The 21,316-nt window shown below is 35.4% G+C and overlaps 2 protein-coding genes across 2 annotated transcripts; both read left to right on the top strand.

The window, feature by feature from the left end:
• Nucleotides 1-204: 204 nt before the first annotated feature.
• LOC111897363 (GTPase ERA-like, chloroplastic) lies at nt 205-2,578 on the top strand. Its single transcript, XM_023893318.3, has 9 exons — nt 205-667; nt 844-989; nt 1,073-1,213; nt 1,302-1,415; nt 1,486-1,611; nt 1,702-1,800; nt 1,891-1,992; nt 2,076-2,156; nt 2,302-2,578. The coding sequence occupies exons 1-9, from the start codon at nt 322-324 to the stop codon at nt 2,386-2,388; spliced, it is 1,242 nt and encodes a 413-aa protein (XP_023749086.1). The 5' UTR covers nt 205-321; the 3' UTR covers nt 2,389-2,578.
• A 2,163-nt stretch (nt 2,579-4,741) lies between these two features.
• Nucleotides 4,742-7,314, top strand: LOC111897356 (uncharacterized). Its single transcript, XM_023893311.2, has 4 exons — nt 4,742-4,800; nt 4,880-5,573; nt 5,659-6,726; nt 6,823-7,314. Exons 1-4 carry the CDS (start codon nt 4,742-4,744, stop codon nt 7,312-7,314), a joined length of 2,313 nt encoding a protein of 770 aa, XP_023749079.1.
• Nucleotides 7,315-21,316: the final 14,002 nt, after the last annotated feature.

The following is a 21,316-nucleotide window of genomic DNA, read 5'->3' as shown; positions in this document are numbered from 1 at the left end:
TTTGGAAAAAATGGTTAGTGTTATTACTTCCAAACTCTGGAACGGGACATTCTATATATCTTGGTTATTTACTTATTTTATATATTCCGGAAAAAATGTTATTATTAATTCTCTTATTTACATGGGTTAATTTAGTTAATTTTCTGAAACAAAATAATACAAAAAAAAGGTTCGAACGTCGTCGTTTTTTGAAAGAATTAGAAGGAATCAACAGAAGGGAAAGAAGAAGATAAGCAGTGGGAGAGACCGCTCTGGAACGAGGAAACAATGGGGATAATGATTCCTTCCCACAATTCATAAACCCATACAAAATCCCCACTAATGGAGCTTGCCCTTCAAACCATATCCCCAGCTCTTCCCAACACCCACTTCCTCCTATCTCTCCACCTATCTCCTCTATCCGCCTTCCCCTACAATCTCCGCCGTCAATTTCAATTCCACGCTTTCTCCTCTTCCAGCGTTGCTTCTCCGTCGAAGCAATTGCTGTTTTCTCACGGTGGAAACAGGTTCGAACAGGAACAAGTGGAAACAGACGAAGAGGAGGAGGATGGTTACGGAACGCCTGCGATTCTGTCGTTGAGCTCGAAGCCAGATAGGAACATGGCGATGCTAGACGATTATGAGATGGAGGAGCTTGGTTATCTTGCTGATCCTAACCATCGCAGTGGTCAGTTTCCTTAAAATGTTTTTCATAATTGTATTGCTTCAATTTGATGATAATGATGGTAGGTAATCATCGGTGATTGTTTACCAACCGAGCTTAGTTTTTTCCTCAATAAAGCTCACAATTTCCCAAATACTGTATAAAAACAAACGATTCACACATTTATGTATAATTCACAGGATATATAGCTGTTGTAGGCAAGCCAAATGTTGGAAAAAGTACACTTTCAAATCAGATGATTGGGCAAAAACTCTCCATTGTTACAGATAAGCCTCAAACAACAAGACATCGAATCCTTGGTATATGTTCTGCCCCAGAGTATCAGGTTTGATTGTATTCTATTTCCACTTCAATTGTTCATCAAGTTGTTTCTCTCATCATCTCATGCTTTAACGGATTTCATTTCAGATGATATTATATGATACACCTGGTGTTATCGAGAAGAAGATGCACAAATTAGACACAATGATGATGAAAAATGTCCGTAGTGCTGCCATTAATGCAGACTGTGTATTGGTAGTTGTTGATGCATGCAAAACACCCCAAAATGTAAATTCAGATTCCTAAAAGAAAGATTTCACATGTCAAACTTTTATATCCTTTGATTAACATTTGTGTTTGTTGCTTTTGCATTTAGATCAATGAAATGTTGCAAGAAGGAGTAGGAGAGCTTAAAGAAAATGTGCCTGTGTTACTGGTTTTAAACAAGAGAGATCTCATTAAACCTGGTGAAATGGCAAAGAAACTTGAGGTAAGAAATGTATTTTTACTTTTTCAAATCATATGTTTTTTAATACTTATAATAATAATTATATTTTCAGTGGTATGAAAAATCTACTGATGTAGATGAAGTGATACCAGTGAGTGCCAAATATGGTCATGGAATTGATGATGTAAAGGATTGGATACTATCCAAACTTCCATTGGGACCCGCATATTATCCCAAGGCATGTTACTAATAATAATTATTATCTATTTATCTTTCACACTTTTAATTATTAATTGTATTTGAAGAATTAATCTTTGTGTTTATGCAGGATATAACAAGTGAGCATCCAGAAAGATTCTTCATAGGTGAAATTGTTAGAGAAAAGATCTTTATGCAATTCAGAAATGAAGTTCCTTATGCCTGTCAAGTAAATTTGCACCACTTTAAACTAAGAATTATATAATTACAAGATTTTTTTTTTAGATATAATTTGAGACTATGTCTATTTGTTTGGCAGGTGAATGTAATAAATTACCAAACTAGACCTAATGCAAAAGACTTCATTCAAGTTGAAATAGTTGTTGAGAAAAACACCCAAAAAATCATCCTCATTGGGAAGGCATGTGACCTTTTTTATGAATATTTCTTTTGCAAAATATTACATTTATTTGTATTAATCTTTTTTTTTAATGATTTAACCAGGATGGAAAGGCTCTAAAGCTTCTAGCAACAGCTTCTAGACTTGACATTGAAGATTTCTTGCAAAAAAAAGTTTTTTTGGAGGTATTATTTCAATAAAAAATTTAAATTTGATTTGTTTATTGTATCATGTCAACAAATGATTTTTTTGTTCAAGGTTTTTATTTAGTTTGTTGGGAAAAAAAAACAAGATTTTGGATTTTGAAATGAATGGTTGTGATGAAAACAGGTGGAAGTGAAGGTGAAAGAGAATTGGAGACAAGATGAAGGGCTTTTGAGGTATTATGGATATGGGGGAAAAATTCAAGCTTTGTGATTGTAAACATGACATGAAACTATTGTTGTAATGAAGATAGAAAATTTTGATCATTAAGATGTAGGAAAATGATAGTATGGGCAAATATGTCTTTTTGATTTCCTTCTTCCTGTGCTTGTAACTTGTAAGTGTAACTCATTATTGCAAAATTTGTTAGGATGGTAAAATCACTCGCAGTATTGTTTTCTAAGTGTAATGTTCTCATAAGAAAAAATTGAATGTATGATTTCACAATTTAGTAAAAGTTTTAGAGTACAATATCTTAATTAAAAAAATGCGGCCTTTTAGTAAAATTTTCCACCTTTTTGTTAAATCAGCAAACTATATACAAATAGGTGATTGTCTTTTGATTTTTGCCGATTTCATAAAATTGAAACCATAAACGTGAAAAACTGAAATATAAAGATATGCAATATGCTAATATCTTTTTCCCTGACGTATTACTTAATTTGATCTAAAGCCCAAACCAATTGTAAAATTTTAATTGGACTTTAGACCTAATAGGATTGTTGATATGTAAATGCTCAATGGTCTTTGTATTGACATCGAAATCGTAGTTGGTATTAATAATATCTTTACCAAACGCAATTATTATTATTAATAAAACATGTACTATAATATTAATAACATAAAACTATACTTAAGTTAATATATTATTCTTTTTATCTTTTAAAATTGGGAAAATGACATAAAAGCCCTTAAGTTTTCATAAAAATATCGGTTTTATCCTTGGACGTGTTTTATGTCCAGTAAAGCCTGAAGTTTTGTTTAATTTGTTTATTTTTACCCTTGTAGCCGGTTTCCAGGTAACCGGTAGTAAAGCCCTTGAATTTTCAAAAATGTTCGGATTTACCCTTAAGTTTTTCAATAATGTTCGAATTTATCCTTACCTTGATTGTTATTTTGATTATTATTATTATTATTATTATTATTATTATTATTATTATTATTAATTGTATAAAAATATTTTATACACACATTTTTAAATGTATAAAAATATTTCATAGTTTTTAATACATTATTATTATTATTATTATTATTATTATTAATACATTTTTAATGTATAAAAAAACCTCGACAAAAACACTTGATCACTGTAAAAATTAAGTATTATCAACTTAAAATCATTCATTAACTGTTTTTATCTCAAAAAATGATAACGAAATGTCAAATACGAGTATAAACTTCATTTATGATTGTTGTAAGTTCACAAAAAAGATCACGAAATGCATCAGTTTTTATATTGATCTGAAGCATTTGTTTTTGCAAAATCAGTCATTGACGACATTTTTTACTTTATCAAGCTTTTTCTGTTCGATTCAACAATTATAGATGAAGATTTAGGGTTTTCAAATGTATATTAATACTAAATACAAGTACATATATTTTTAAAAATATACTTATATTAGTAAAAATATTTTTATACATTTAAAAATGTGTGTATAAAATATTTTTATACATTTAAAAATGTATGTATAAAATAATTTTATACAATTAAAAATGTAATAATAATAATAATAATAATAATAATAATAATAATAATAATAATAATAATAATAATAATAACAAGGGAAAATTTCACATACGTCCTTACAAACATTAAGAATTACGTTTATATCCTTTCAAAATTCATAATTACATATATATCCTTATTAACCTAGTAAACTCACGTTTATATCCAATGTTATAATTTAAAGAGATATAAATTAATTTAATATCAACAAGTATATTTAGAAATAAAAAATACATATAGATTTACCAAAATACCCTTTAAACATTATTAAAGATTACAACTAAATGCATTTAATTATGATTAAACCTAATTAATTAGGATTAAACCTAATTAAATGTGGGAAAAGTCCACCACGTGAAACAGAAAAACCCTCCAATAGGTCGACTTGCAGTTTGTGGTTCTTTATCATTCGACTTGCATTCTGTGCTTCTTCATCACAGTGGACTAATAAAGTCCGTCTTTTTCTTCACAGGTATATTTTTTCCTTCATTTGATTAATTTTGATTGCATATTTGATTATGAATAGAAATCAGAAGGCGCATTTTAATCACATATATATTTTTAGTCTCTCCGATCATAGTGTTTTTTTAAGATCATGTATTAAACTGTAAATTCCAAGTTATCTACTAATTATTTGGTATGGTTAGAAATAACGACAAATTAGAATACATATTGCGAAATACCAAACATAATGAACATTGATAGGTCAAAAACATCCGGTTTGGTCAATAGACTTGTCAAAGAATACATTCTATTAACTGTGGTTCTACATTTGATTAATTTTTCATCTCATCGTCTTATAATCGCAACAGGTAATCTCTTTTTATTCAATTAATTTTGATGGGTGATGAGATTGATACACCGACATGGGAAATAAGTGTTCACTCCCCGATAATTGAGTAAGTTCTTACAAATAAGATGAATGATATTTTATGTGGCCCTTCAATTGCATAATTTTTTTTTCATTATGGTTGTCAGGCAAGTCATATCGAAATACAAGCTTAAACTGAAATATGGAGGCTTCTTTCGGTTAGCTAGGAACTCATGTAGGCAAGTATATTGTTTTGGATCTACAAAATCTCTCTATATAGACACATGTTCGTACGGCTTAAATCATCTACTTGAAGAGGTGAAAAAACATTATCCATCACAAAGTGATATTGTTTTGTCAATAGTATTTGTTGACAAACATGCAAAAGAGCAATGCTTTATTGAACTTGATAATGATGAGAGGTTCATGGTGATGCTTAGCATGTATAATGAGGAGAAAGAAGTAACAATTTATGTGACAACCGAAAAATTAAGGTATAACTGTAAATTGTTTAGTTGTCAAGATCAAGTTATTGATGAATCTGATGATGAAAATGAGACAGACTCAATTTGCCTAAGTCAAGAAAGTTATCATAGTCTTCATAGTTCTGATAATGAATATGAGCTTCTAAATTATGGTGAAACTTATGCATATAGTAAGATAAATCCATTTATGAAAGTGAATTCTAAATTCCCAAGTGCAGTTTCTTTTAGAAGAGCATTAAACCATTATGCACTAACAAATGAATTTGAGTATGTCATTGAGAAAAGTGATTTGACAAGACTTACAGCATGTTGTGACGATAAAAAGTGCAAATGGAGAATTCATGCTTCTCTTACACAAGATGGGGTTACGTTTGAAGTAAGTATGAAATTTAAGAAATACTACACTTTTCGACATTGTTATTAAGTTAACATAATTATATGTTTTTTATGAAATTTTGTAGGTTAAGAAATTTGTAGATACTCATTCTTGTACTCGAAGCAACAAGTGTGGTAACAAACATGCCACTCAAGGGTGGATTGCTGATGTTGTAACCGACAAGTTGAAATCTGAAGGCGATGTCTCTCCTGCCGACCTGAAAAAGTGGCTTATGCATAGCTACAATGTTGAAGTACCATATATGAGAGTCTTTAGAGGAAGGGAGCAAGCTTATACCGATATGTATGGCAAGTGGGATGACTCTTATCTAAATATATATGATTTCAAACAGGAAATTGAAAAGAGAAACCCAGGAAGTATCGTGGAGATTGATTTACAGACAGTGGGTGACAAAAAACATTTCCTACGCTTTTTTATATCTTTAACAGCATGTTACAAGGGTTTTCTTGCTGGTTGTCGTCCTTACATTGGGCTTGATGCTTGTCATTTGAAAGGGAAATTTAATGGTGTGTTAGCCGCTGCCACAAGTATAGATGGTAACAATGGTATGTTTCCAGTAGCCTATGGTGTGCTTGAGTCGGAGAATACAAAATCATGGACTTGGTTTCTCAAGTCACTAGAAAAAGCGATTGGTACACCTAATGGTCTTGTTATCTCCTCTGACATGCAAAAAGGGTTAGAAGTAGCTATTACACAGGTTTATCCTGATATCGAGCATCGAGAATGCTTAAGACATTTATGTAGCAACTTCAAGAAACATTATCGAGGTGACTTTTTCATGAGCAAGCTATGGGAGGCTGCAAATACCTACTCTGTTAGTAAGCATGACAGATTGTTAAATGAAATTGCTACTGTAAGTAAAGATGCAATTTTATATTTGAATGAGAACCATAAAAAGATATGGAGTAGAAGTAAGTTTGGCACACTTGTCAAGTGTGATTACATCACCAACAATATTTCAGAAACTTTTAACTCTTGGGTAGGTGACATACGTTATAAACCAGTGCTTGATCTCCTTGATGCAATTAGAGAAAAGCTTATGGAACGATTTGACAAGAAAAGGAGTAAGGTGAAAAAATGGAAAGGACCACTAGTTCCAAAAGCAAAGAACTATCTCAAAACAATCACTAAGGTAAGTTAAGGAACTGTATATATACACTTTTTTTTTTGCATTAAACATATTTATTTTTCCTAATATTAGTTTCTTCTTGTCTATTTTCTCATGTAGAACTTGGGTGAATTTCAAGTTTGTAGAAGCAGTGATAATAAAGCAGAAGTGAACTACAAAGGAAGTCGGTGGGATGTTATATTGGATGAGAAAAAATGTAGTTGTAAAAAATGGCAAGTTACAGGCCTTCCGTGTGTACATGCAGCTGCTTTTATTGCTTTCACAAGGGAGCCTAGTTGGGACAAATATGTTGATACATATTTCACAGTCGACAAATTTAAAGAAGCATATGCTTTAGAAATTGGTCCGATGCCCGGAAAAGATCAATGGGTGCATATAGAGACAGTCGATAAGATATACCCACCTATTATAAAACGGCCGCCTGGACGACCTAAAAAGAATAGAATTGTACCACGTGACGAGCCCAAGAAACGACACAGATGTCCGCGTTGTGGTATGTATGGACACCATCAAAGGACTTGCAAAAATCCCGCGCATCAAGGTTTTGATGAAACATCCACTAGCAAGAAGAAAGAACACAAAAGATCATGAGTTTTTGTTATGAGTTTGATTGCATTTTAGTATTTAATTCTTTCTGCATAGATTGTTATTTTTTTTTAATCTTGTTCAGTAGGATTTATCATGGGAAAGACTGTTAAAAATTTGATCAGACGTATGTATTTAATTTGGAACCATTTTTATGATTGTTTTTTTTTTCAAATGGACTATTTCTGTAATAATTTTCTGTCACATGGGCCTATTCTGTAATGTTCACATGCACACAGTCCATTTCTATAATAATATTCTTTCACAGAGGACCAATTATGTAATGTATTTCTGGAGTGGACCATTTTGGTAATGTTTTTTGTCACAGGTACCTATTCTGTAATAATTTTCTGTCGTAGGGACTTATTCTATAATGTTCTCCTACATAGAGACCATTTTTGCAATAATTGTCTATCACGGGGGACTAATTTTGTAATGTATTTCTAAATAGGTACCATTTCTGTAATGTTATTCTGTCACAAGGACCTATTCTGTAATGTTTTCCTACATATGGGACCAATTATATAACGTATTTTTGGACAAGGACCATTTACGAAATGTATTTGTATTATAAGGACATATTCTGCAATGTTTCCCTGCACAGGAACCATTTCTGTAATACTTTTCAGTCGCAAGGACCAATTTTGGAATGTTTTCCTGCCTATGGACCAGTTATATAATGTTTTTCTGCATATGCACCATTTCTACAAGTAGGATGCTATTATAAGCAAATAGTTGAAAGTACATTGCTCACTCATTGACCAAGAACAAAAGAACTTTTATTATAAACTCAAACTTAAAATGGATGTACATTACTATAACCCAAATAAATTGAAAGTATGATCCTATAATAAGAAAAAACTTGATTTTTTTTTTCTAAATTGTTTAAAATACATTAAACATAAGGACAAGTCTTCATTAGGTTTCTCTTCCTTCTCAATTGTGATTCCAATTCGTGTCTTCTCCTCATTTACATAGGGATAAGGACAAGTGCTAACTCTATCATAACTTTTGATCTTTTGAGATGAGTTTTTGCTTTGACCAGTCAAACAGGTTTCATCTTCATCTTCACTGCTTTCAACATCATCACCTTCATCCTCTGTCATGTATTTCACACTCTAAAAATATATGAGAATAACCTGGTAAGAAAATGAGGAAGACAGAAAATAAAAGCTAGTAAAAATATTGTAGTGCATAGGATTTCATTCACAGAAATAGTAGAGCTAATAAATCAATAAGGAGTGGTAATTTCTCTCAATTTTCCATTAATTTGTTCAATGAAGCACAAGAATTAACATTGACAACTCTAAATCAGTGTCCCCAAAGCATCAGTAAACACTGCAAAAAAAAAAAAAAAAAACACGTAATATAACTTTTTGAGGTAAACATGCTACACAAATTACTTGAAGGGTATCACTGTAATTTACAATCAAGTTGAGTAAGATGTTGTAGCTCAAATGGGTCAGCAAATACTCCAGATGGCAGTCTCTCGATAACTATGGCCTTACAACACCGATTCAGACTAGCAAAGAAAAACGACAGACAATGAGCATAAATTACAAACCCATGAACTCGATTTGAGCTCTTAAAATACTCCCTCCAGTAGTACGTCCGTGCAGCAGATTTCGAAGCTGCCATTGTAACCACCTCGACTCCATCAAACTCGAAACAAAATCCACAAAGATCAAATACTTTGATTATTTGAAAAATCTTTGACAGGTTGTACCCAATGATCAAAAACCCGATTCGATTACACCCGACAAATCAAAAAGCTTCGATTGTGAAACAAATTTGGTAGAAATTAGGGAATAATAGAAGAATAGAAGAAAAGAACAACAACTAAGAGGGAAGAAGGTGATGGAGACCGGAAGATGGGAGGGAGAGATGGAACTCGATTTTTGGCGATGGAGAAAGGTGCTTGGTTGGCTGATCGATCACGACGACTGAGGATTCTATTTTCCCCTCAAAACCTAATTAACAATTTCTAGCAATAAAAAGGAATACGATTTATTTTTAGATATAATGTGTAAAGGGTATTTTGGTAAATCTATATGTATTTTTTACTTCTAAATATATTTGTTGATATTAAATTAATTTATATCTCTTTAAATTATAAAAATGGATATAAACGTGAGTTTACTAGGTTAACAAGGATATATATGTAATTATGAATTTTGAAAGGATATAAACGTAATTCTTAATGTTTGTAAGGACGTATGTGAAATTTTCCCTAATAACAATAGCAACAATCAATGTAAGGTAATCCGAACATTTTTGAAAAACTTAAGGGTAAATCCAAACATTTTTTAAAATTCAAGGGCTTTAATCACATTAGGTAACCGGTAGGTTACCTGAAAACCGGCTACAAGGGTAAAAATGAACAAATTAAACAAAATTTTGGGCTTTACCGGACATAAAACACGTCTAAGAGTAAAACCGACATTTTTGTGAAAACTTAAGGCTTTTATGTCATTTTCCCTTTAAAATTTTAATGATATACTATTTTTTTTAAATATCAATAAAAACCATTTACAGTTGAGAGGCCCGATACGACTACACCTTCCACAGTTCCACACAACACTTTCGTTATCATATTATACTAACACAATTAAAGCTTTTAAATGCAATTACAGAAAAGTTAAAGCGCTTTATTGAAATTAAATGAGGCTGGATAGTGTAACTGTATAGGATTGAGTTTCTTAATGGGCTTTTATTGTGGTGGGCCACAACATGTAAGGCCTTGCCGCGTTGCGAAAAATGCGCCAATAACTGTGGCGGTGTGACCCTACTGAAGTCTAAAGGTGAGAAGAGAGGATCTGAGCCATTCATTTTCATTTTAATTACGAATTCGGAACTCGTACGGCGATCTTTGTTCGAGTACACAGCCGACAATTGTGTCCACGAATATAGGAGAAAGATATTGTATATCTTCTAATGGACCCAACGACCCAAACGGTTTCTAACTCTGTAAATTAATTGTTTCTTAAAGTATTAATTAGAGTAAGTTATAGTTTTACTCTTTATCAGTGTTTTAAAAACCGTGTTTGAACCGGCCGGTCGAATCGTTTGGACCGGAAATCGGAGGAGGGAGCGGTTCAACTATCACCGGTTTTACATTGATTTCTGAACCGGATTGAACCGGCCGGTTTTAGAAAAACCCGGTTGAACCGGTCAAAATAAACCGGTTAAACCGAATAAAAACAATGAAAAAAAATCATTTACATAATAAACTTTGGTGATTTTTTTCAAATCTATTTATTTTTTCTCTAAATAAAAACATATGACAAATATTATAAAGTTTTTTTATGTGTTTATATTCATCTAAAACTATATTTTGTTTCGGTATTATATTTTATTTTTCTTTTTAACGTATATGGATTAATGTAAACACTAAAACTTATGGTTATATGTTATTTTAGTGTATTTGGATTCATCTACAATTTATTTTTATGTGTATTTTTAATGTTTGAACTTATAAACATCAAATTCATGATTTATATATGTATATATGTTTAGGAAAATAGAAAAAAAATTAAAAACATGAAAAATATAGAAACCGGTTCACCCGGCAGTCGAACCGGTTAAACCGGGAACCGGTCATCATACCGGTTCAACTAAAAAACCGGTTTTTAAAACATTGCTCTTTATAGTTGGCATTGGGTAAACACTGTTCAAATTTTGACCAATTGATATGAATGGTCAACATGATATATATATATATATATATATATATATATATATATATATATATATATATATATATATATATATATATATATATATATATATATATATATATATATATATATATATATATATAGGGCGTTCCAAACATATTTTGGGTCCCGGGCGAGAGCAAAAAATACGCCCTTAAAATACACAAATTCCATCAAGTTTTTTTTATAATAACTCAATAATTGGAAGAAAATTATTTGTACTATCTTCTAAATATAAAAATTTCCATAAAAAATTTGAGTCCCTATAAAAGATGCAGGGCCGGCCCAAGGGCTGGGCGAGCTGGGCCACTGCCCAGGGCATCACAATGACAGGGGCATCAAATCTGGTCTAGTTATTATAGGCCAAAGTCTTGATCCAAGGGGAGTCGGCAAAAGAAAAACTGGTACAGAGCGCCAGTTTCAAAATTTGGAAGACGAAGAGACGGCATTGCTTCAAGTAGGTTCAAGAAACGAGGAGACTGACTGCTGCACGTAAGCAGACTCTGTCGACTGCCCCCAACTCAAATCCGATTATTCCAGCAGTCATAATTATAACCATCGCTCACATCGTCGATCCTTCTCCGCTCCAAGATTCTGATCTCCGGCTCCGGCGCCAGCTGTAGTTGTTTCCTTCTCTGATCCCTTCAACTGGTAAGTCCTGTTTTCTTTTTATGGTTTTGTAAACACATACTTATTTATTTTCTGGAATCGTTAGTGAACATGAATTTCTTGTTAGATTTCGAATCTATAGGTTAACTTCTGTCTCATTCCTAGTTTAATCGAATTCCTGATTTTGGATTTATTTTTAATCCCAATTTTTTTTATCGTGAATTGGTACACACCTTTTGTTCAAGCAATTGATATCAATTGGAACGAGTTTTTTCAAGGGAACAAGGAAACAAAGGGTCATAATCTGGAGTGGGTTCTCATGGTGATAGCTGAAGGGAAATTCGTTGTTTGCTTCAATTTCGAGAAGAAGGCTCTCACGAATGGAATGAAACTTTGAAGATCGAAATGGAAGATTACTCCTGCAAGGAAAATCAATAAATGACACATAATATTTTATTTGTTATCAAGATTTAAGAGATGATGTTCCTTTGTTCTTATGTCACTACATTAGAACAAGTATAGGTGTTTTTACCAAAAGCAAAAAAAAGTCAATTTTACCCTCTGTGTTGGAAAGGATCGCCTGACCCTTTTGCCCATCTTGTTTTAGAGTCTTTGAATATGGTTGCTTAGTTTTTCTTTTGGCAAATGTTATTTGTTTTTTTTTTGCCTCTATTTTTGTTGCTTTAGTTAGTTTGTATTGTGACCTCCAGCTTCATGTTGGTTTTTTGGTTTATATATTTGCCTCTACTGTTTAGAAAAAATATAATTGTATTAAAATCTTAATATAACCTGAAGTGGTTAATGTCTTTAGTGGCATTATAGTTATTACTATTTGTTATTTTTTTTGTTTTAATTGTTAATACATGGTGTGTATGTGTATATATATGTATGTTAGTATTTTTAATTACAAAAATGATTTCATTGTGATTGTATGGGCAATCAGTACAATCATAGGGCATCATTAAGCATTTTCGTCATGGGGATCAAATATCATTGGACCGGCCCTGAAAAGATGGGCCCTGGACGGTCGCCCCTATCGCCCACCCTCTGGGATGGACCTGTATATATAACTAAATTGTTAATATGCATTAATTATTTTCTTAAAATAACTAAAATGATTGGTCCAGAATCAATCATACATGCCCACAATAGATACTGAAAACATTTGAACATTTCTCTCTCTCTCTCTCTCTCTCTCTCTCTATATATATATATATATATATATATATATATATATATATATGTTGTTTTTTTAGTAGCTAACCTTTCTGTTAAATATAAGTAAAAAATGAGAAATATATCATTGTTTTTTTATCTTGTCATTTTACTTTTTATCATATAACTCACATATTATTATCATGTAACCTGATTTTATAATTATTATTCAAAAAATAGTCTAGCATGATTATTATTATTATTATTTTTAAATTGCATCTCAGTCATTATACACCAATTTTATTTTATGGATTAAGTCATATATATTAATATTAATATATATTAATATCAGGAAGTGAGTCTTAGACAACATTTTTTCTTTATAAATAACAATTTAGGTTTTATATGATTGTACGGTACAATTTTTTATATAAAAAAAAAAGTTGTTTACGAGATTAAAGATGTTATGTAAATGTATACCCAGTTATTTTGTAATGTTATTATCTACTTTCATCTCTATATTAATAAAAAAAATCAAACATAAATGGAAAGCTAACATTTTTTTTTAATTTTCGTATTTGTAGTTGTAAATATAGTTCTACCAAACACAGCTGTTAGTTTCTTTTTTAACGTATTCTATGCCATTTATTAATGTTTATTTATTTTTGAAAGAGCAACCCCATCTCCATGTGTTATGTTATGGGTTGAATCTAAGAAGCATTGATAGTTGTTATAAATCGGTGGGGAAAGGGAAATGACGGAAGACAACTCGTATGAAGTTGCGTTTTCGTGTCTCTTTCTTTCAATTTCATAAAAATAATAAATTTAAAAATATATAACTTATAATTAGATAGATAAATTTTGTTGAAGATATATGTATCATTTGTTGTTTAAGTGATTGAGGTATACACATATACTTGTGAGATAGGTAGTTAAGTCCAGATACTTGTGAGAGGGGTAAGTGGATTATAGAAGGTGTAACCCAATGTTTGAGTTTGGATTCAGCAAGGATTTTGTTATGTTCCTACTTGCATCTAAGCATCTTGCAAGAGGAGAACACAAGAACAATTGTTGATCAGCAAAGTCTCAACAAGATGTGGGTTTTTTTTTCATTGTATTAAAATAACTTAATAATTATAGGGATAAGTACTTCAAAAGATTGTCTCGCAGTTTCTTTTATCTTCGATTGAGACAATATTTCTTTTGGGTAATCATCCTAAAACTCATAACAATTATGTTTCGATTTCCTTCATAGTTAGAATCATAAAAGATATATGAGGTCTAGGATAGACAACTCCAAGTATGTAGGCATAACTCCATTGAGTTCATTTTGTGTCACATGCACTTGTCTTGATGGAATTCTTAGCATTTTTATATATATAGTAGTGAACAAACATAGATGGACATGTGAACCACAACAACTCTTTGTTAAGTGGTTGTTACATGTACAATTATGTTTTGAAACATAGTTAGAGTGCACACATTTCATTCAAGTACTAAGATAGGGACGCGTAATGATAAACAAAAACTCAAATAGTGCATTCAAACCCAAAAATATTCAGAGTACCAAGAGAAAAGGTTCCAAAAGCAAAACCGTTTGTTTCAAACACATATCTGCAAAAATTTGGTTTGTGGCCCCTCTTCATGTTCTCTAATTTTTATACATCTAATACTTTTAGCCCCTCAAATCAAAAGTTCAAGCTCCGTCACTGGTTCTTGAAAACAATTTTCAAGTTACGAGACCAATCGTTGAAGTTTGCACCATTGAGTTGGTCATTCTTGAGGAGACATCGGAGGGACAAATTGTTAACGGTGTAATTGCCATCTACAAAAGATTTGAGAAAATTCATAATTTTAGTAATGCCCATATTAATATCCTTAATAATTTGGTGACCATGTGTTTGTTTTCAAACTCAATTCTATATGGCTAAGATCCAATTGCCCTGTTGATCATACGCATAACATGTTGGGGTATTGTGACATCCTCAAATTCACAGTCATTTTAAAAATTTTATTTATGTTTATTTAAAATTAGAGTAACATTTTTGAAAAGCAGTATTGCGGAATTTATTTCCAGAAAACATGATAATGATGTTATGAAACCATTTCCGAAAAAATATATTTTTATTTAAAACATCGGGATGTCATCGTCAATAAAGAAACATAAGCATAAACAGACCTTACATTCACTTACACTAATGGTTTACATCTCCTTTAATCTCTCAGTGTAATGTATCTTCGCATCTATACTTGTGATTCAAATAAATTGAATGGATTAGGTTGGGAAACCTGGTGAATACATAGGGATTTCAATCCCACAATGTTATATATATATATATATATATATATATATATATATATATATATATATATATATATATATATATATATATATATATATACACTAGTTTATAACCCGTGAGAACCACGGTTACAAAATTAATTAAAATTTCATTGTAAAAATTCAAAATTATTAATCAATTATTTTAAATAAATTATTAATTAAGAGATATTTTTATTAGTTATGTAAAATTATATTCGTTGATTCAAATAAATATGTGAAATTAATTTTTAATTTATATCGGATAACTTTTATTTGTGAATTAATGTAAACGATAATATAAAATCTAAAATGGAAAATAAATAGATTGACAAATAACATCACATTAATTAGGAGGTCTAATAAATTTGAAATGAAGAATTAATTGATTGACAAGTGGCATCATATTAATTAGGATGTCTAATATGGTGACACATGGCAAAACAACTACTCTTTTGTTAGTATAAGGATATATATATATATATATATATATATATATATATACAATTCCGCAGAACGACACAATATATACAATTTCACCTCATGTAATCAATTTTTACCCCACCCTGTCGATCCTCAGAACGGCACAATTCATACTCTCGGATCTAAAATTAACAGATTACCTAATCCATGCTCTCGGATCAATGACAAATAACTATGTCCACTCCATACTCTCGGACTAGGGACGAATGACTATGTCTAATCCATGCTCTCGGATTAATGGCAAATTTTAAAGTTCTACTCTCCATGTATATCTCACCCGCACTCATAAGAATATACCACCCGATATTCTTCTTAATTAATTTAGTTTTATTATGTATCCTAAATCATCATATATTATAAGATATGCTCTTAACACGTATTTCAGACAATATCAAATATTTCACACATAAGCATATATGTAATACTTTAATTAATACTTGTATTAAAATCATGTTCATGAAAGGGACTATGCACTCAATTGTTAAAGTGATGACTCAAAATTCGGGCAGCGCTTCGCTTCTAACAAAAGTCAATTCCTTCGAAGAAACATAACATTATTATCGCTAAGTTTTTAGTCTAATATTTATTGCGACTAATTATTAGTCTAGATTCATCATTAACTGAAAGTCTACTTTCATGGTCTATCAAGTAAGGAACAACCAAGTAAGATCATATCGAATGTAGGGTCCTTTTGGTATACGAAGTATACTATTTGGAAATCCCACTTTAAACACCTCACTAAATCACAGCCTAGACATCATCTCCATAAGTAGATCAATTAGTATAACGACTTGGAATCACTGATAAATCTTATTTATAGGTTCATAATAACGATAATGAGCTTAAACATAAGTTATACTTAAAGTATGGTAAGCATAACTCACTTACAATGGAGTTTAGCGAGAAACCGGGCTCTGCGCGGGCAGGACTTTTGAGCCGAAAGCTCTTCTTCTCAGAGCCTTATGGCGCTTCAGGACTCGTGTAACGACCGAAAAATACAACCAATTTTAAATTTTTCAAAAACAGCTCGATTCCATTAAATCTTTACAAAAAGGTTTTCAATACAAAACATTTAACGTATTCCCAGAATCACATTACTACAAAATCATGAGGAGCGGTACGATCACGCCTTCGCCTTGCCACGGTCTCTTGAAGAACCTGAAAAACATAAAACCACAACTGTAAGCCCGAAAGCTTAGTGAGATATCCCCAAAATACCAACCACCTACACCATACACGCATAACATGCCACAACATATCAGATCAAAGAACAGCCATGCACTTCGGGTCTACTGTGTGACTGGTCCGCCGCACCAGCCTACAGTCCACCTGGTCCACCCTTTGAGTCTAGCCATAAACCTCGAGTCTACAGTGTGATTGGTCCACCCGCACCGGTCCTTCAATCCACCTGGTCCACTCTCTGAGTCTACAGTATGACTGGTCCGCCCACACCGGGCCTTCAGTCTGCCTGGTCCACTCTCTGAGCCTCGGCACGTCTGGTCCGCCCTCTTGGGGCCTACAGCCTATCCGGACCGCTCACTGGGCCTTCGGAACAACCGGTTCGCCCAGGGTATCTTGGCCTACCGCACAAAGCAGGACCCGCCTCAACCCAACTCCAGTCCAAACAACCATGTGCACATATACATACAATCATATAGCAATTCACAGTCAACAAGCAGATCAAACAGATCACATAACATATCATCATCCTAACTAGGATACCGACCTAACAGGTCACTAGCATAGCATCTCCCTATCTCTCAGGATACCGATCTCAATCAGGTCTCTAACATATACCATCCTAGCTCTCAGGATGCAAACATATCACAACAACAACATAACAAAAACTACCCGGATCTCAATCCGATAAGGGCCGGCCTTGGTGCCTTAGACCCTGTTGATATAGTGAGGATAACTCACCTCGAAACTGCCGGCTGAAAGGATAAGATCCCGCTGCTCCAAGCTCCGACACGAACTCCTCCACTGAACACCAACACACTCAACTCAATAAATACCCTTAATTACCAAAATACCCCTGAAAGACAACTGGTCAACCTTTGGACAAGGTCAAAGTCAACCCCTGACTGACTCTACTCGCCGAGTCAACCCGATGACTCGCCGAGTCCCCATACTCAGAACTTCCCTCAATCTGCGACCTAACTCGCCGAGTCACCCCGAGACTCGTCGAGTCCAACAACTCTGAGTCCACTCGCCCACAACTCACCGAGTCATCCCTTGACTTCGCCGATTCTCGACTCAACCAGAAAATATTGGGACTCTTCGACAAGACTCGCCGAGTCCAAGAACAGGCTCGCCGAGTCTAAGGCTATCTTCAACCTACTCACCGAGTTGTTCATACAACTCGCCAAGTTCCAGGCCATCTTCATCCAACTCGCCGAGTTGTTCTTCCAACTTGTCGAGTTCCAGCTCATCTTCAAGCAACTCGTCGAGTCCACCCATGTGACTTGCCGAGTACCACCAGTCTGAATCCATACAGAAGCATTCAAGGCCATGCAGTTGATCCAAAACATAGATCTAGCCTCCTACAACCCATCCATCACGTAAAATGGCAAACTTTACGTGAATCCAAAGACATCTATGCATTTTGCACATTAGGGCTAAGGTTTGGGACATGATAGCTTCACCCAACACTCAACACAGGGACTTTATGCACATTAGGACCATCACCACTCCAGATCTGAGGTAGCAACCTCAGATCTAACTTCCAAACTCCAAAACATACCAAGATAAGCTCCCCACAAACCCCAAAATGATGAATCCATAAGAGTAACAGCCCAAGGACGAGATATTACCTCAAAAGAACGCCCCAACTGCAATGGAACTCGAATCCAAGCAAAGCCCCTTGCTCCAAGCCTCTTCTTCTTCAAGATTTCCTCAACAATTGCTTCTCCAAGCTCTCAAATGCAAATTGATCCACTCACATACGAAGGTTAGGGTTTCTGGACTTGAGGATGAGTAAAGAGGCTGGGGGAATGGATGTTATGTTCTTTATATAGGGCTCAACCCTGAGAATTAGGGTTTTCTCCACTCAGCGCCTACTCGCCGAGTCCATCTTACTGACTCGCCGAGTCGGCTACTTAACACGCGACCAAGTCGCGACTCTACTCGCCGAGTCCACCCATGGACTCGCCGAGTCGCTCTTTCCCAATTTACTCTTTTAGCCCTTCAACTCTACTCTTGATATTTCGGGAAGTTACAATTCTCCCCCACTTAAATTAGGCTTCGTCCTCGAAGCCTACGACAACACAACTCTTAGAAATACTCCTGTCATGCACCACCTGGCATTAATCCAACCAGGTTTCTCAAAACACAACCATAGAACCAGAAACTCGTTTTCTCCTCCCTTACGGTGTCCTGACCACCGTCTCGATCCGGGCACCGGTTGTACCCTCTGATAATCACACTCAACAACCGAGAATTACCCATGATGCATCATTGCTCCAAATCTCAACAATCACTCGACCATATGGGCTAGAAAACCATGAACCGTCGGATCCCCAATCCGAATCCCACTCTATCCATTCCATGCCGACGGAAAGACCCATACTTAAATCTCAGAGCAACTCCCACGAGTTCTCCTCTTGCAATCACATACACATGCTGAACTAGCTCTAGCACCCTCAGGTTGAGAAAACCCGATACACTGATGATATCCTCAAACATCCCCCAGGATGAACCACTAATACACACCCGATACCCTGATCAGAATCACACTGAGAGCCCAAGACTCTCTCCCTGCATCCCTTCCGAGCCTCTTGGCTCTACACCTGCGGAATTCCCTCCGCGACCTCAGCAGACATCCGAAACCGGATGAGCTTCTATTCCACTGCCGCAAACACGCTGCTCGATAACCATACTCGAATTACTCTAATCATAACTCTGCTCTGCCGCTTTCACTTCCGTGAACTTGCACTCCCTCTCGGAGTTATACAGCTCTCTCTTTTCCTTACCAAGGAATCCACTTGGCCACATTGTCACTCCGACAAGTGTCACGGTGCTCGCCCAACGCTACACCACCCTTTTGTAGCGTATCCGCTATCCATCCAACACACATACTCTGACTCTCATCGTAGGGACTCTCAAGCCCATGCACTATCTCAACTAATCAAGATCACTACCCGGGGCCAGACCTTCTAATGCAATCACACTGCAACATACACAATCCATATCCTCGAACCGATCCAACAATACCTGCAGAGTCTTCAGCATGACTGGACCGCCTCACCAGGCCTTCAGCCAATTTGGACCACTCTCAAAACCTTCAGCCAATCTAGACCGCTCTCAGTGCCTTCAGTTTGGCTGGACCGTTCTCCGAGCCTTCAGCCTGACTGGTACGCCTACCGGCCTTCAGTCTATCCGGACCGCTCAACTAGCACTCATCATTCCGAGCTATCACTCCCGGAAATCCTCCTATGCGTACTGTTCTAGCCCTTTAAGGGTTCCGAACTCTGTCTCAATCACAAATGCTCGATCTCGGCCTGCTCCCAGGCCCTCCACAATCAAATGCCCTAGGTCTGTATCCCGCCCCGCATGCCCAACACTTGCTCCTATCAGCCTATACTTTGGGCTGACAGAACACTGTTGAATCCCAACAGCTAAGCACCCTCAAATACTCATCGATCTCCCGGAGAATTCTCCAATTCTCCCCCACTTGTAGCACTGATTAACAACCATTGGTCGCCATCACCGACCTTCCAGAACAACTCTGCACAAAGAAAACACTTACACGCGGACTGCTTCCCACAAGCATAAACATCCTTAACGAGATCTCACATCAACACTGATTAACCCGCTCGAAAGAAACTCAATCAGCATCTAACCACTCCTCGGAGAGCAGATGCTACCCGGCCTTCAACCCAATGCCAGGTTCCCACTAATAGCTCTCATGGATGATAACCAACGAAATTCCCAAAACAATAACCCATAACCAAACCGCAACCCTCAAAACGACGAATACCGCATCGAAAACCACACAAAGATACCGACACATAAACAATACACCACAATAATCACAAGATAACAAGATATCAAGAAAGAAACATACCCGCAGCTGCATCCGGCACTGCTCTGACCTCCTCTGCCGCAAGCTGATAAGCACGACCCTGAGCCCTTGGGGGCTCCGCTCCACCCTGACCTCCACCTGTAATCCTCAAAGTGGCCGGTGCTGGAGCCTGCACCGGTCCTGCAGCAAGCTGTGGACAGTTGACCCTCAAATGTCCAATCTGATGACAATGATAACAGATCCTCAAATCCCGAACCGACGTTGACTGCCGACAATCCCTCACATAGTGCCCCTCCTTTCCGCACGTGCGGCATGCACCACCGGACCTACAAACTCCGGTGTGACCCCTCCCACACTTCCCACAAGTGTGGCTGCTCAGATCCCCCACTCTAACATCACTGGTCTTGGACCGTTTCGGCGCCGGCTGCGACTGCACCGGAGCCTGCCTCAGCTCATGCAACTGCAACTCAATCTCTAACTCATGCCGCCTAGCGGCCTCCTGCAACTCCAACAAGGTCTCGCACCTCTGGGCAGAAACAAACTATCTGATGTCCCTCTTGAGCATGCTCAGATATCGAGACATCTGAGCCTGCTCCGAAGCGAACTCTGGGCAAAACATCGCCCTCTCAGTGAACATCCTGGTGATCTCAGTCACCGACTCCGAACCCTGCTTCAGCTCAAGGAACTCCTGAGCCAATCTCT

The sequence above is a fragment of the Lactuca sativa genome, chromosome 2, assembly GCF_002870075.4.
Source record: "Lactuca sativa cultivar Salinas chromosome 2, Lsat_Salinas_v11, whole genome shotgun sequence".
NCBI lineage: Eukaryota > Viridiplantae > Streptophyta > Magnoliopsida > Asterales > Asteraceae > Lactuca > Lactuca sativa.
Note: the sequence above shows the minus strand (reverse complement) of the source record. Positions and strands in the feature narration are given on the sequence as shown.

Bases quoted from the DNA above. Each gene is read 5' to 3' on its own strand.
- LOC111897363 (XM_023893318.3), top strand. From the start codon at position 322: ATGGAGCTTGCCCTTCAAACCATATCCCCAGCTCTTCCCAACACCCAC. The intron at 1,801-1,890 runs GTAAATTTGCAC...TTTGTTTGGCAG, and splicing joins AAGTTCCTTATGCCTGTCAA to GTGAATGTAATAAATTACCA. The intron at 1,993-2,075 runs GCATGTGACCTT...TGATTTAACCAG, and splicing joins AAATCATCCTCATTGGGAAG to GATGGAAAGGCTCTAAAGCT.
- LOC111897356 (XM_023893311.2), top strand. From the start codon at position 4,742: ATGGGTGATGAGATTGATACACCGACATGGGAAATAAGTGTTCACTCC. The intron at 4,801-4,879 runs GTAAGTTCTTAC...TATGGTTGTCAG, and splicing joins GTTCACTCCCCGATAATTGA to GCAAGTCATATCGAAATACA. The intron at 6,727-6,822 runs GTAAGTTAAGGA...TTTCTCATGTAG, and splicing joins ATCTCAAAACAATCACTAAG to AACTTGGGTGAATTTCAAGT.